Source organism: Mytilus edulis, chromosome 8, assembly GCF_963676685.1.
Source record: "Mytilus edulis chromosome 8, xbMytEdul2.2, whole genome shotgun sequence".
In the NCBI taxonomy this organism is placed as follows: Eukaryota; Metazoa; Mollusca; class Bivalvia; order Mytilida; family Mytilidae; genus Mytilus; species Mytilus edulis.
The window spans coordinates 8,134,857-8,151,447 of NC_092351.1; the positions used below are offsets into that span (position 1 = coordinate 8,134,857).

At 34.5% G+C, this 16,591-nt stretch overlaps 1 protein-coding gene across 1 annotated transcript; it reads right to left on the reverse strand.

The window, feature by feature from the left end:
- Positions 1 to 2,956: 2,956 nt before the first annotated feature.
- Positions 2,957 to 5,756, reverse strand: LOC139486716 (microtubule-associated protein 6-like). Its single transcript, XM_071271638.1, has 3 exons — positions 5,662 to 5,756; positions 3,663 to 4,343; positions 2,957 to 3,455 (listed from the first exon to the last, which is right to left on the reverse strand). The coding sequence occupies exons 1-3, from the start codon at positions 5,754 to 5,756 to the stop codon at positions 2,957 to 2,959; spliced, it is 1,275 nt and encodes a 424-aa protein (XP_071127739.1).
- Positions 5,757 to 16,591: the final 10,835 nt, after the last annotated feature.

Here is a 16,591-nt window from a genome sequence, read left to right on the forward strand (position 1 = left end):
TCGAACGTTGAATCTGAGCATAATTTAATTCTTTTTTTTTTTGGTGGATTGTTTGGTCACATTAAGGGTCGAGGGGGAAATTTGACACATAAATTAATATGATTTTTAGAGGGTAATACTAGTAATTTCCAATGAAATAATTTGAAGAAAAAACATGAAAATTGCTTTTTTTTGTAATTTTAAGGATGATTTAAAATAAAAATAAGATTTATGTTTAGGGGCGTTTTACCGTTATTTGAAATAATATATAACCTTGATAGGATATTTGTTCGGAATGTATTTGTACAACTAAAAAAATGTAGGAGGATTAAGGCATTAATACGGTTAATCTGTTGTATACCACAAGTTCATTAGGACACTAGTAGCCAAAGAATGTCACTTAATTGTACTGATCAGCCCATGGACGCCTACGTGCACCCCTTGATATGTTTTTGTGTTTTTAATTTTCGATTTTCTCTGTATGACATAAGTCCTTTAAATCTGTAATATGTGATATATGCACACGTAGTGTAGAATAATTTATTTGTATGACCTTGTTTACAGGGAACCTACTCACGCAGAACAGCTTCATTCATAAAAATTACGCCCACGGATTCTTTAGATTCATTGAAAGTCTCACACGATACTATAATCCTGAAACCCGATCAACATGTTTTGGACATACAATATTTTCATGTTTATTGAATATAGTTACAGATAATTCTTTTTTAGTATATTGAAAATTTTAAATGAGAATTATTAAAGAAGACATTAAGAGTTTTGACGTAATTATCTCCCCTTGTACATTCTTGCATGTGGATCGATTTACCTCCATTACGGTTTTGGCTTTTCATAACAAAAGTTTGGATATTATATATGCGTAGATAAATAACGTTGTTATAGATTCTGACAGTTCATATTGTGCCGTTCATTGGTTTTGCGTCTTCGTCCGTCGTCTTGTCTGTGAACATCGTCTTGTCTGTTAAATCGTCGTCTTGTCTGTTAAATCTTCATCTTGGAATTAAATGCAAGAATTATATTTTCTTGAAGACATTAAAGGGACACTGCTACGAGATATATAAAAAATCTAATGCATTATTTTTTTTCGCTCAGTCATTAATGAAATAGAAATAGTGAAATAATAATTCGCTTTTAGCAGCCAGTATGGTTTAATTTTGTCAAAATAAGCTAAAACATATTGATTATGAATTATTCACTTGCAAGTGAATAATTTGACCACATTGAATCCGTATTCATGTTAACTTCAATTTAACACCTTAGCTTACGATTGATAACATGTGAATTGTTTGTGTAAAGTTATTTAAAGGAAAAGAATGTCAACACCGAAAGTGAAACAAAGGTAAATCATTTGATTGACTGATTCGATCCGAAAAAATCTTTCCGTTTATACAAGTTAAAACGATGATAAACATTTATTTATCATCTATAATATGAAATGAAATAGACCTCGAAAAATCCAACAACACAAGTTTGCTTAATCTATTTGTATCTATATTTATGTTCACGTCGCTTATATTGTCATCGGATGACTTTAGAGGTCAACTCGATAGTTAAATTAGATGGCCCCTAGACCAAAATACACACGAAACGAAACTACGTATTTTCATGCCCGTGGCCTGTTATTTGTTTATTTTAGACTTTTAATAGTTAGGATAAATGTTTAACATTGTTATAAATCAAATATGAGAATTTGATTAAAATCGGTGAACAGCTAGTGCCCCTTTAATAAAGATGACTGTAAATAGCAAACTTGATCAGCAATTAAGATCTACAAATAAGAACCTAATAATGAAATTTCCAGTCGACCCCAAATAGAAATTAAATAATAACCTGCATAATAGAAGAAACAGCAAAAATGAGTAGAAAAAAATGTACACAGTTTACAAATAAGTTTCCATTGGAACTTCTGTCAGGTGGAACAAATATACGTTAACTGGGTAACATCGTCAATCGGTTCAGTTTTTGATATTTGCTTATTATTGTGAACATAGATTCGGTTCAGCAAACGTTATCAGGAAGGTAAGATTTTGGTCAAACCCGTTTCCAGTTCATGCAGTGTAGTATACTTCTGTTTGGCTTTTGTTGTCAATGAAGGAAGTATACTGTTGCTTGGCTTTTGTTGTCAAATTACAATGAAGGAAATATACTGTTGTCTGGCTTTTGTTGTCAATGAAGGAAGTATATACTGTTGCTTGGCTTTTGTTGTCAATGAAGGAAGTATACTGTTGTTTGGCTTTTGTTGTCAATGAATGGAGTATACTGTTGCTTGGCTTTTGTTGTCAATGAAGGAAGTATACTGTTGTTTGGCTTTTGTTGTCAATGAAGGGAGTATACTGTTGCTTGGCTTTTGTTGTCAATGAAGGAAGTATACTGTTGCTTGGTTTTTGTTGTCAATGAAGGAAGTATACTGTTGCTTGGCTTTTGTTGTCAATGAAGGAAGTATACTGTTGTTTGGCTTTTGTTGTCAATGAAGGGAGTATACTGTTGCTTGGCTTTTGTTGGAAATGAAGGAAGTATACTGTTGCTTGGCTTTTGTTGTCAATGAAGGAAGTATACTGTTGTTTGGTTTTTGTTGTCAATGAAGGAAGTATACTGTTGCTTGGCTTTTGTTGTCAATGAAGGACGTTTACTGTTAGTTGGCTTTTGTTGTCAATTAACGATACTGCTACTTTGACTTTATTATCAGTAATGCATACCTCTACTCTGATGTTTTGTCATTGAGGGGTACTACTACTTTGACTGTGTTGTCATTGAGGGGTACTGCTACTTTGACTGTGTTGTCATTGAGGGGTACTGCTACTTTGACTGTGTTGTCATTGAGGGGTACTGCTACTTTGACTGTGTTGTCATTGAGGGGTACTTCTACTTTGACTGTGTTGTCAGTGAGGGGTACTGCTACTTTGACTGTGTTGGAGGGGTACTTCTACTTTGACTGTGTTGTCAGTGAGGGGTACTGCTACTTTGACTGTGTTACTTTGACTGTGTTGTCATTGAGGGGTACTTCTACTTTGACTGTGTTGTCAGTGAGGGGTACTGCTACTTTGACTGTGTTGTCAGTGAGGGGTACTGCTACTTTGACTGTGTTGTCAGTGAGGGGTACTTCTACTTTGACTGTGTTGTTAGTGAGGGGTACTGCTACTTTGACTGTGTTGTCATTGAGGGGTACTGCTACTTTGACTGTGTTGTCATTGAGGGGTACTGCTACTTTGACTGTGTTGTCATTGAGGGGTACTGCTACTTTGACTGTGTTGTCATTGAGGGGTACTTCTACTTTGACTGTGTTGTCATTGAGGGGTACTACTACTTTGACTGTGTTGTCATTGAGGGGTACTGCTACTTTGACTGTGTTGTCATTGAGGGGTACTGCTACTTTGACTGTGTTGTCAGTGAGGGGTACTGCTACTTTGACTGTGTTGTCATTGAGGGGTACTGCTACTTTGACTGTGTTACTTTGACTGTGTTGTCAGTGAGGGGTACTGCTACTTTGACTGTGTTGTCAGTGAGGGGTACTTCTACTTTGACTGTGTTACTTTGACTGTGTTGTCAGTGAGGGGTACTGCTACTTTGACTGTGTTGTCATTGAGGGGTACTTCTACTTTGACTGTGTTGTCATTGAGGGGTACTGCTACTTTGACTGTGTTGTCAGTGAGGGGTACTGCTACTTTGACTGTGTTACTTTGACTGTGTTGTCAGTGAGGGGTACTGCTACTTTGACTGTGTTGTCAGTGAGGGGTACTTTTACTTTGACCGTGTTGTCAGTGAGGGGTACTGCTACTTTGACTGTGTTGTCATTGAGGGGTACTTCTACTTTGACTGTGTTGTCATTGAGGGGTACTTCTACTTTGACTTTGTTGTCAGTGAGGGGTACTTCTACTTTGACTGTGTTGTCAGTGAGGGGTACTTCTACTTTGACTGTGTTGTCATTGAGGGGTACTTCTACTTTGACTGTGTTGTCAGTGAGGGGTACTGCTACTTTGACTGTGTTGTCAGTGAGGGGTACTGCTACTTTGACTGTGTTGTCATTGAGGGGTACTGCTACTTTGACTGTGTTGTCATTGAGGGGTACTGCTACTTTGACTGTGTTGTCATTGAGGGGTACTGCTACTTTGACTGTGTTGTCATTGAGGGGTACTTCTACTTTGACTGTGTTGTCAGTGAGGGGTACTGCTACTTTGACTGTGTTGTCAGTGAGGGGTACTTCTACTTTGACTGTGTTGTCATTGAGGGGTACTTCTACTTTGACTGTGTTGTCATTGAGGGGTACTGCTATTTTGACTGTGTTGTCAGTGAGGGGTACTTCTACTTTGACTGTGTTGTCATTGAGGCCGGTACTACTATTTTGACTAAATGTTATCCATGATGTCTACTTCTCTTTTTACTTTTTTGTCAGTGATGTATACTGCTTCTTATACTTCGTTGTCAGTTATAATGATTACTTCTCATTTGTCAGTGATACTATTTATGTGTTGTCTGTGTTGATGTACATATGCTACTATGCCAAATTTGTTGTCACTAAAGTGCGGAACCATTAACATTCAGCATTGAATCCGGTTCCTTACCTGTAAGAAGAAAGTAAAGTCTAAGATATGTTGGTGCATGTGTGCTTCTTCTTTATCACTGATGAATACTAGTCTCAAAATATGCTTTTCTATGAATATTTTATTTACTTAAAAATTTGAAGCATGAAAATAGTTCACCGTTGTTATTTAAACTAGTGAGACCGTGAATACGGCTCGTGCTAGAAATTGCCGTGCAACCCATAATGATCATAACTTGACTGATACAACTTGAATTTTTCAACATTCCAGAAGTGAATGATTGACGAATAATTATTTTAAGAATACAGAAATTGGACCCCATTTCACGATTCTCTTACACAATCTATATTTAGTTGTTATGCAGCGATTACGTTGATTACTGACTTGGAAATTCATGACAGGTCTATTTTATGACATTAAAAATTCCTTGTCCTAAAAATTGATTTATCATGAATGAAGATCACTACGCAAGGGTTATTGACTCAGCAGTTTCGATTACAGTTTTATCAATGAACGTCACAGTCAGCTGATTCATAGTAAAAAATGTGTATTTCGTAATTTACCTGTACAGGTAAAATGTTTACTTGCAATACATACGTGATTCAACAGATACGTTTACATTAACGCACATAATATCGATTAGCACTTTCTGACTTCTCTTTGTCAGATCATGTCTAATTTCTTCTGTGGTATAAATGGTATCTCGAGAATGGTATAAATACATTTCAACAAAGAAAAATACGGTCGACTTAAGGTTTTCGGGTACTATTATTATTTTTCTATATCTTTAAAATCAGACAAAAGATAAGGTAAAACGGTAAAATGTAATTAACTGTTTGTTTGCCATAAAAACACTTCTGTTGAATACATTCTATTAATACGAGATATTAAAGTAAAGTATATTAGTCAGACACTGTAAATGATATTTTACTTTAACAATTTAACTCAGCTGTTCTATTAGAGTTTATCAGTTGTCTGACCATTAAATATTTGAGGGCGGTGCCGCCTCCGAGTCCCTTGCAGGGCTCATACTTAATCGTACGTCTTGATGTTTTTAAAAGTACATGTTCACTAAGTAAACCACTAACCAAAGATATATTTTTTACAAAGATAGATAACGAACCGGAACCACGAGGACATGTGTACTAAAGAGAAGAAATCATTAACTGGTAACACTAGCAGATGGCCATATTTCTGACGTGAGTCCATGGCATACATCTTGAGCTCACTATAAACCACTGAAATGATAATGAACAAATACCATAACATACAAGCTTAGAAGACGACCAAAACATAACGACATGGGACCATGTCTTAAAGTACAGAAATAAATAAAGCCATGGCATACAGAAAGTTCCAAGACATGTAGTATTCTTAATTCCTAGTGGTTGTATAATGTATCATCTTGACGTTTGTTTTTTTAAGTTTTTTGTTTTAGTGGCATTTTCTGTATTTATTTATTTTTACATTTTTTTTTTAATATTTGGGATTTTTCACCCGTGTCGATGGCAAATGTTTGATATAGTATAATTTTTCAAAACCGGTTCGGTAGAATTTGACCTTGTCAAATCTTGTCAGTTAGTTTTGTCGTTGGGTAACTGTGTCGCTGACTTATACACAACATGTCCTTCAAGCTCAGCCTTCAAGTCATATGACAGGAAATTAAATTAATAAGGAGATGTAGCATGCCGCATTGCGATGCAACAATCAGTGTCTACCACCTGATAATGCACTGGACTGATCTAAACATTGAAGCAACATATTCTAACTAAACATAATGGCGTACAATAGTCTGTAAACCTCATGAAGCATACAAACGACAAACAGGATCTATACACTGATACAGGTCCCACAATACAAGTATACTTCCGCTTTATTTAGATACAGTAAACGTGGACGTCAAGTACAGAGAGGAAGTTTATATATAATCCCTATTGTGTGTATAATCTTCCAGTAATGTTGGACAACTTCCCTGTTCCATGACTAGCAGTCTTCCTGTGTGTACATTGTTTTCACGTTTCCGGACGGCTACTATAAAGTTGACAACAATATGTTTCGTGCATTAAGATAACATATTGATAACCGAAATAAAATTCTCTTTGATCTTGTTAATATTTACCCCTGACCGAGGATAAAGAACAACGAAATAAAGGTAAACGTCCACCTACTTCAGTTTAAACTTTGTGGTTTTCAAATGATCAGGGTACCTGTTTGTGACAACACGCTCAAAATAAACTTCGATACTATAAAATGCCGAGATATTAATTTAACTCTTTGTCACAGTCCCTTTATTGGACGACCGCAATCAGAGTGCAGATTTTATTAACGCAACATTAGTGTTAAGATCTGTGTGGGAAATTTATGAGCCAACTAAAAGTTGTTTTTCAAACGTATATGTGTTTTGCTATTCATTGATTTGTACCACTCATACACACTATGAGTGACTTAGTGCTTCCTATAAAGTTTAAAGGAACTTATTCGTAGCTCAGTAATTACTTTCTATTACATGTACTTAGTTACAAGTCGTTTTCAAAAAGTATTTATGATTAGTATGTTTAACGACATCATATCACTTTATAAACACCTTTACTGACGGACAAATAACTATATACATCCCAACCAAATATTTATTGAGCGTAATTCTTGCATGAAAAGATCCCGCAACGAGTATATAACATAAATATAAGTGTGAAAATATCTACTTGATATTACTCTAACCAGACACAGTGTACTAATATATGAAAAAAAACTTTATTTGACCTAAAGTAGTCGTGTAAACAACATTGCAGTTACTTGTTAGTGCTACAGTACTAGTTTAAAGTAAAACTGTTGTTCGTATTTTAAAAATACTATAATTGTTTAATTTCTAGGGATTCACAGGCGCGGATCCAGGGGGAAAGGGGGAGGGAGTGGTGTTCCGCGGAATGGAACCCCCCTTTTTTTGGGACGATTAATGCATTTGAATGGGGACATGTAGTTGGAACTCCCCCTTTGTCCTGGGTAAGGACCCCCCTTTTTTTTAATGGCTGGATCCGTCCCTGGTACAGTTGACTCATGAAGTATTTTCAAGTGATTGTCTGATACAGTGAATTCTACGACAACGTACCATCGCAAGTTGGTCTAAATGAAAATGAGTATTATATGAAACGGTCATTGACTCGGAACACATTTCGGATGTTAAAAATGTAAACATTAAGAAAGTGTGTCATACTTCTTGTTTTTGTTTGTAATTAAGGAAGTTTTATAATACGTAATACATGTTACAAAACAAAAACAGAAAAAAGAAGGTACGCAATTAATTTTAAATAATTGTACGTTGTCATGGTCATGTGAAATCTCGTGTTTGTCCTAAGATGATTAATGAAAGTTTAGCGTTGATTTAAAACTAAGTTCACAGGCTTAGTTCAGAGAAATTTCAGTTTCAGGCCTGGAACGTAGAACCAAATTTTCGAAATTTCTTTAAGTTCTCTTTCAAATCTGTGCAATCAATTTATCGTAGGGCATCACACCATAATACGTTCACCCACCCCTTAAGATAAATAGTTGAGTTACTGACTTTGTCTGATAATAACTAAATGATCATAAAACTTTTATATTTTCAAATGAATTTTGTGAAATTGTTGGTTGGGGTCACTTTTTTGTTAGAACACGTGTGAAACGACGGAACACTTATCAAAAAATAGATTGAACTGCATTAAATTTCTTACAACATGCATCACTTGTTCAATAATTAAAGTGCAAGTACCTGGAGTATATAAATATACTTATCACGAAAAACAAACATGTGATTTTACCTGCAGCTAAAGGAACGATTTGATTGGTAAAAACTCGGTCAGCTCGCACTGAATGACTCTGCGGTTTTGAAATTACTAACCAACAGCGAATTGTTTTTCAGATGATACGATATAATCAAAGATTATTTTTCGTTTCAACAAAGCTGAAAAACTTGTTTGCGCTTGACATTAATCAAGTAAACCGACTATGCTTGAGGGGACCAAATGGTGTATTAGAACTCTTCTATCTTTCACCAGGAAATCATATTTTGATTTGATGGCATAATGGCAGTCTGTTCGATAAGGATGTGGGATACATTAAAAAAAATCAGTCATGTCAAAAATATTACCATATGATGGTCTGTCGTTCAAACTATTGCGAAACTAAAGATTCTAAAATCATCTTACAAAAGTTAATTGATTAATAAATAATAAGATAAATGAATAATAGCTTTCCTAGAAATCGTTACGACATACAATAAAACTAGCACATATATGTTATCATTCGGTGCAGGATAAAACTGGCCTTATAAGATAGGTAACCTTTAGGTTCAAAAACCTATAACACAGGGACAAGAATCAGGTGACCTGACTGTGAGTGACCAGGTAGATTTTCAGTAAATACAGGGTGATCTCTATGTTAGGTTCGACTGTACTTATCGTTTTCCCATCTTTAAAAAAAGGTCTGTACACCATATTTAATGGCTGAGCTAATACTGGACTTGTTTGTAGAAAGGGTTCAAATTGTGCTCCAAGATGGAAAGATTTAGATTAGTATCGCTTTTAATATCCAAGCTGATTTAATTATATAATGATTAAATACTATCTATCAGGAGATTTATATTATATGCAAATATGCAGTGTGGTTTAAATATTATAATAAATATGTGTGCAGTGAGGTCTTGAGAATGAGGCCGATCTTTTTTATGAAAATATATTAATATGATCTTGAAATTAAGCTGAAACGGTGAATTTAAATATGGAGAAATAAATGAAGATGTAGTTGAATTTTGAAAACTCGGGGTTTATCGTATTCCTCATTCATGGAAATTCCTATCGGTGCAGCAATTTTTTTAATTGATTCTAGTGAATACTTTTGTGTGTTGTTTTCATGGCTTTGCATATCTTTCAAAGCTGACATATCAAAAAAGTGTAAACATATCGTAAACTATGTATAAGTTAAGCCCTCAGGTAAGTTGACTTTACATGAATTTGGCTATTTATTTTAGGTATTTTGTCGTTTTTGTCATATAGCTCTTCAACGGTTTCGGTACTTATATACATCCTCGGATTTCAAATGTTTGGCTTTGTGCGTTCCTGATGAAGGTATATCCAGAAAAGCGCTTCGGACGCATGAAATTATTAAACGTGTTGTTTTCGATTTGTTTTTACATCACTGGGTCGATACCTCTGCTGATGGACTATCAGTCCCCGAGGTTATCATCAGCTTGAGTAGTCAGTACTGACATGAGTTAACAAACCTTTCTAAAATTGTCCGTTTATAAATTTTGAAATTATTTAGAAACTAAGGTTTCAACTCCCTCATGCAAAGTTGACTTTAGATGAATTTGGCTATTTATTTTAGGTATTTTTGTCATATAGCTCTTCAACGGTTTCGGTACTTATATATCCTCTGATTTCAAATGTTTGGCTTTGAGCGTTCCTGATGAAGGTAAATCCAGAAAAGCGCTTCGGACGCATGAAATTATTAAACGTATTGTTTTCATTTTTTTTAAGGTAAGGTACATGGTAGATTACAGATGAAATTTATTGGATCTCTGCTACATATGCCGAATAAGGAGGGGGGAGATCAGGGGCCCAGTCTCAGTCCCCTTATAGAGCTACATATATAATAAATACATATACTTTTTACAAGAATCAGTCTAAACATTGGCTAACTAGTGCCCCCTTTTTTCAAAATCCTGGATCTGCATGGATCTGTGCTCTATATTGAATTAATTCTGCATTCATATTGTCAATGGTTCGTTTAAACGGTACAAAAGAATTTCATTTGTCCCACTAAACTACAAAAATTTCAAATTCTGCGGTTTATATTTTGGTAGATGAGTATACCATATTTGGTTATGATTGTTATTAACCCGAATAACTTAATTTAATTCATTCATTAATTTATGCATCCTATCCCTTGAAATAACTTGTAACATATTTATAACATACATGATAAAATAAAAGTACATGTTTATATAGGTTTACTAAAATTTATATTTTATCCAGTCTCTAGTTACTTCAATCAATAGATGTCTTATGTCGTTAATATCCGGTATACTGTTGGATAGTCGTATAGGATTACATAATATGATTTTACCTTATACGATATATTTAAATTAAATTATAACACATAATTTCTAAAACTAGTATTGGAATTTAAATGAGGACAATAATAAATGCTGAAACTGTAACACAATCTGTATATGATTTGTTTCCTGAATTGAGGAGATGTAAAGAAGAAGCGAAATTGGTTCAAGACAATTGAGTATCAATAGAAACCCGTTTAATACTATAATTAATAATAATAGTGCTTTAGTTCTCTTTTTTTCTGTAGTCGAGATCAGATCAAGTGAACGGTTCCTGTCGAGAAAAGTTTTGTATCCTTATGCCTTTAATAGAAAGAAGTTGAACAAAAAACTAAAACTATCTTCGAACATTAAGACACCCCACCTGCATTAAAGGGGATTTTAAACACACTCACACATCGATTGATGCTTTATCATAAATAAGGCCGTTTTATCTTCGTCTTTTTTTTTTTTACAATTTGCTATATCGGGACTTTTTGTAACCGGTTATACGGCATGATATGAGTGTGGCTCATTGTAAAATGCCGTACAGTGAAACATATGGTTGCTTAATTCAATAGCGATTTACTTAAGTTTATAGCACATGCGTTTCTTGAGCCATTTCAGATATGATTTCTTCCTTTCCGACCTTTTTTAACACCTCCAAAAGGTGCCACATGTAGAACAGGCTAGACCTTTCGGAGAACCTGAAATCACCCCGGTTTTTAGTTAGGTTCGTGTTACTAAGTCTTATGTTTTCTATGTTGTGTTTTGTATACTGTTGTTCGCCGCTCTTTCCAACTTCTTCCATAACAAAATTGGCACAATGTGAACAAAATTTTGAAATTTTATTTCATACTCCCGGCGCGTCCAGAATGAAATACAAAATGCCATATATCTATTAGTTACTTTTAATTTACTATTGGCGTGAAAATAAATTAAAAGAAAACCTGAATTGTTTACAGCAATAAACACTCAAATGACCGTGGAAACAGTTATTAGGAAGACAAATATACCATTTGACCATGATTGCTTCTGTAAAAGATAGCTCGATTTCGATTACCAATTTCAACTGGATATTAACTTTTTACAGCTTTAGTAAGCCTTGTTTTCCGATGATCTCGAGAACAAATTGAAGTAACAAGGTACAGACGGGTTGTCACAGTGCAGTAGGGTTCTTAGTGTGTAATCATGCCCCCACAGCGCGCACAGTCTTTCTAAGTACAGTCATGCTTTTCTACAACAATGATGTAATTTTTTACTATATTCACTTTTTGTGTAATTCTGCTATTCTAATATTCTAATAACATTGCAATGTCATTACCGAAACTATTTATACAGATAAATACTTCTCATTTCACGATGGTCCCTGTGTGAATTGCATAGATACATTATTTTTCAATTCATCTTACATGCTAAGCATATTCCATAGGATCGTCAGCTTAATCGGTTTTAGAATATTTTGTGAAAAACATTAGCATTGAAAATCTATTAACTTAATTTCTCAAGGACGATTGACACACGAAAAATTGGTGTATTTAGATCAATGTAAATCAGACACTATATGGGTCATGCATGCATGATGGTTTAAACTATTTCCAATCCTAAATACTTTTCCTTTGTAAGCAGTTTGTTAAATTGTTGAACAAGGAAAAAAGTTTTAAGATATTGATGCTTAAACATACAAAACACAATTCAAAATGGTACGGGGAAAGCAATAAAAAGACCATGAAAAATTGATACGGTAATACGAATTCAATTTAAGACGTGTCGTAATCACTCTTCATCAGCGGTCAGGGTACTATTTCTATATAGAATCAAATAAGAATGTAGAAAAATTACCAAAGATAACACGTCCGTTTCGTGGAAATTCGGCCCCGGTCATTTAACTCGCAGTTATTGATTTATAAATTGGTGTTTGCTTTCTGCTGCATCAGCGCAAAAAGGGCATATCGCGACGAGTTAACCGCTATTTGAATCTATTTATTTGGAAAAACTAAGTAGGAAACGCCCAATACAAGTTCAGCACATTGTTTGTCCCGAAAACCGGCGTCCTTTGTGATTGTGTTATCGGACAACACATCAGACGTCGTAGTAATTTATAGTTTTAACTAAAAGCCGAGACAAAATATTCTTTCCCGGATCGTTCCGTCATTCGTTGCAGCGCTTGTACTTACTAAACTGATGAAAGGTCGATTTTACCCAGACTGAGTACTCCGAAAATGCAGTTAATATATGCAGTTAATGAGTGACCTTGTTTGTTTGGTGAAGTGTAGTAGTGTACTGAATTTTATTTGTATTTCCGATGAAATCGAACTTTTTCACCTCCGTTAATGTTTGATCTTCTATTGTGCTGGCAGATGCCCAATGATGATGATATATTTCAAACCGAGGTTCAAACAATCAATTGATCACCTGGCAAACGTGTGTACAGTTACCTGGGTACTGAATCATAGCACTTCCGGTGTACCAAATCAAGTACAAAGCTTTAATGGTTTAGATTGTTTAACTAGTCGATACAATAGCAATTTAGCTAATTTGATGAGTAAATATATTTACAACTAACACGTTCAAATTCAATAAATGTAATGAATAAATCGCAATTGTACCGATTCCAACTCGAACTCAAAGTCCATAAACGGCGCGTCGATGCTGAGGTTCACGACGGGTTAAATTCGCCCCCTCCTCCTCCCGTTTTGCGTGCGATGAGAGAGAGAGCAGTGTCGTATCCTGGGGGATTCTGGGTGTTGTGACCCCTCTTTTGATGACGTTCAATGCTTTTGTCAGAATTGGGACATATGGTTGGACCCCCCCCCCCCCCTTTTATCCTTGGTTGGAACCCTCGCTTTTAAAAATGACTGGATCCGCTTCTGGAGAGAGAGAGAGAGAATGGGGAGGGGAGACAAACAAAAATGTAAAGACGGCGTGCACAAAGTTGGCGACAACTGTAAAACGCGCTTTTCAAAGTAGTTTTATACAACCGTGTTTGCAATATTTTTGAAATCGGAAGTTTTTTTTATGATAAAATGATGAATGCTAGCCATTAAATCCACACTAGTCTACTAGTAAAGTTATCAAAGTTAAATCTATAAAGTGTGATACGAACATTCACCGCAAAAAGTTTCAAAAACTGCCATTGTGGATGAGTTTGGAATAAAGTTAAATATGTGTAGGAAAAAGTAATTTGGAAGGATTAATATTAAAAAATGGAAGAATCGGCAAGAAAAATATGAAATTGCAATTTTTTTATTTCAAAATGACTTGATATTTCAAATGTGTATAACAAGAGGTTTGAAAAAAATATGCATACTATGAATGATTCGATATTTCAGGCTAAACACCTGAATATTGTTAATGTCCAGTGATTATATTAAATTTAAAGAAATGACGTTTTAACGCTATTTTCTGAAAAGGGTCCACGACATAGTCTTTTATTATTTCCATTACATTGCTCTTAGCATATATACTTATTTATATTTCCAGAATGAGCATTTGCTGCACTTTCTGTTAAAAGAAAAGACATATAGTTTCAACGTTTATGCCTTTAAAAGTTATGTGATAAACTAATGCCGCGCGGTTCACACGTACATTAATTCGAATTGAATTCGAATCGAATGCGAATCGAATTCGCAAAGCCAATTCGCATTAGAAATTGGGACGTACAACGTTTCGAATGCGAATTAAACTAATTCGAATTAGTTAATGCAAATCTATATTGAATTACGTGTGAACTAAGCATAAGTGTCCAGTGTTTTTGTTACACGTTTGTTTTCTGCGGAAAAATTAACGACGTCGTTAATGATTTTTAGTAATTGTTTGTGTACTCAGCTTTGTGCACGCCGTCAATCAACATGTGAATCCTGAAATGTCTTTTGGCCATGTCCGTCGCATATGTCAATGCCCCCTCCTGATTGCAAACTTTGCGTGATGATTCTGGATCCACCCCTGGTTGAATGGGGACTGGAATGTTATTAATTTCTGGAAAACATATGGAATATGGAATGATGAAAATGCAAGGATTTGTATCGAAGGTTCATTTTCTATGACTTGTAGATTCAATCAGAGATCATAATTACAAGAGCTTTATACAAATACGTTCATACTTTCTGTTTCAAACCCCTTTCATTTTTTAATACCCTTGTTTTGTGAAAAGTTAACACCTTTAAACAGAGTGTAGTAGTCAGTCGATAAACAGCTTAAATTTATTCTAGAACAGAAAGTTTTGACCGGAGTATTGTCAAATTCTATAGTAAGCAAGATTGTATTTGCATAAGTTCCAGTGGCAAATAGTTGATGAATGTTCAAGACAACAGTCACATTTTGCTGCACAATGTTTGTTGCTTGACTCTTATTAAAGCAACTAAAGGTTCACAAGCGAGTAGATCTCTATGAGGCGCCGTTTTACTATTTATTACTTATTTTCTGATATCAAAAAATGATTTTCTGATATCAAAAATTCCATTTTTTGATATCAGGAATTTGATTTCTTTATATCAAGAAATAAAGCATATTTTCTGATATCAAAAATTCGAATTCCTAATATCAAAAATTCATTTCTTGATATCAGGAAATCTATTTTTTGATATCAGAAATTCGAATTTTTGATATCAGAAAATAAAAATTATTTTTTGATATCAAGAAATAGATTTTCTGATATCAAAAAATGATTTTGTGAATCAAAAAATCGAATTCCTGAAATCAAAAAATCATTTTCTGATATTAAAAATCATTTTCTGATATCAGAAAATAAGAAATAAATGAATATATGAAGGCTCCCTTTGCGTCAATAAAAACATTCAAACTCACCCATGAGCCCAAACATCAGGAAAAATGTGAAATAATGTTTCCGGATATACTAATTATTATGCGGAATGTACCGCTACGCGATATTTGGCATTTTATTTATGGCAAAGGGTCCATTGTTACAAAAACAAAATGCTTATACATTTCAAGTTTTATAAACATGATTTAGACTTTAAAGTCTCTAGAAAACTTTACAATATTTGAAACTAAGTACAAAATTCGAGTCCGATGCACAACAAGACAATATATTGAAGATTTTAGAAATTATTATAAAACATAACACAGTATTTACTTTCGAACAATCCCAATCGAAGGAATTAGTCCACCTAAGAATTAACTAAATACTGGAAAATGTTTAACAAAACTTGACTTATCGAAAACATATATTGATGTGTTCAAGATTTAGATACGATTTTCTTCTTGGTATTGTTATACTTCCACGTCCGGTGTGTGTTTTTGTTAGCTGTTTTTGTTCTTTGTATCGATCTGATGAATAAAGACCATTTCAACTGATTTTTATATAGAAAAAAGAAGAATGTGGTATGAATGCCGATGAGACAACTCTCCACAAGAGATCAAATCACACAACAATTAACAACTATAGGTCAATGTACAGCCTTCAACAATGAGCAAAGCCCATTCTGCATAGACAGCTATAAAAGGCCCGAAATGAAAATGTAAAACAATTTAAACGAGAAAACTAACGGCCTAATTTATGTACCAAAAATGAACGAAAAAAAATATGTTACATTTACACAAACGACAACCACCGAATTACAAGCTCCTGGCTTGGGACAGGCACATGCATACAGAATGGTGGTGGTGTTAAATATGTCAGCGGAATCCCAACCCTCCCCTAACCTAGGACAGGGGTGTAACAGTACAACATAAGAACGAACTATAAAAATCAGTTGAAAAAGGCTTAACTCATCAGATGAATACAAATACAAATACTACACAGAGTGGACGTGGCCGGATACTTCTATATCCAATATACAAAAAGACAATAACATTCAGTTTGCTTTGAATTTACTGATAACAAAATCAATATTAATACCAATAAAAACATATATTGTTTGTTCTTACAGTATGTTGTGACAAAACACCAGTGTCCCAGGCCGCCACATTCGTTAAGTGTCTGTCCCACGTAAGAAGCCTGTAAGGATGTATAATTGTCGTTGGT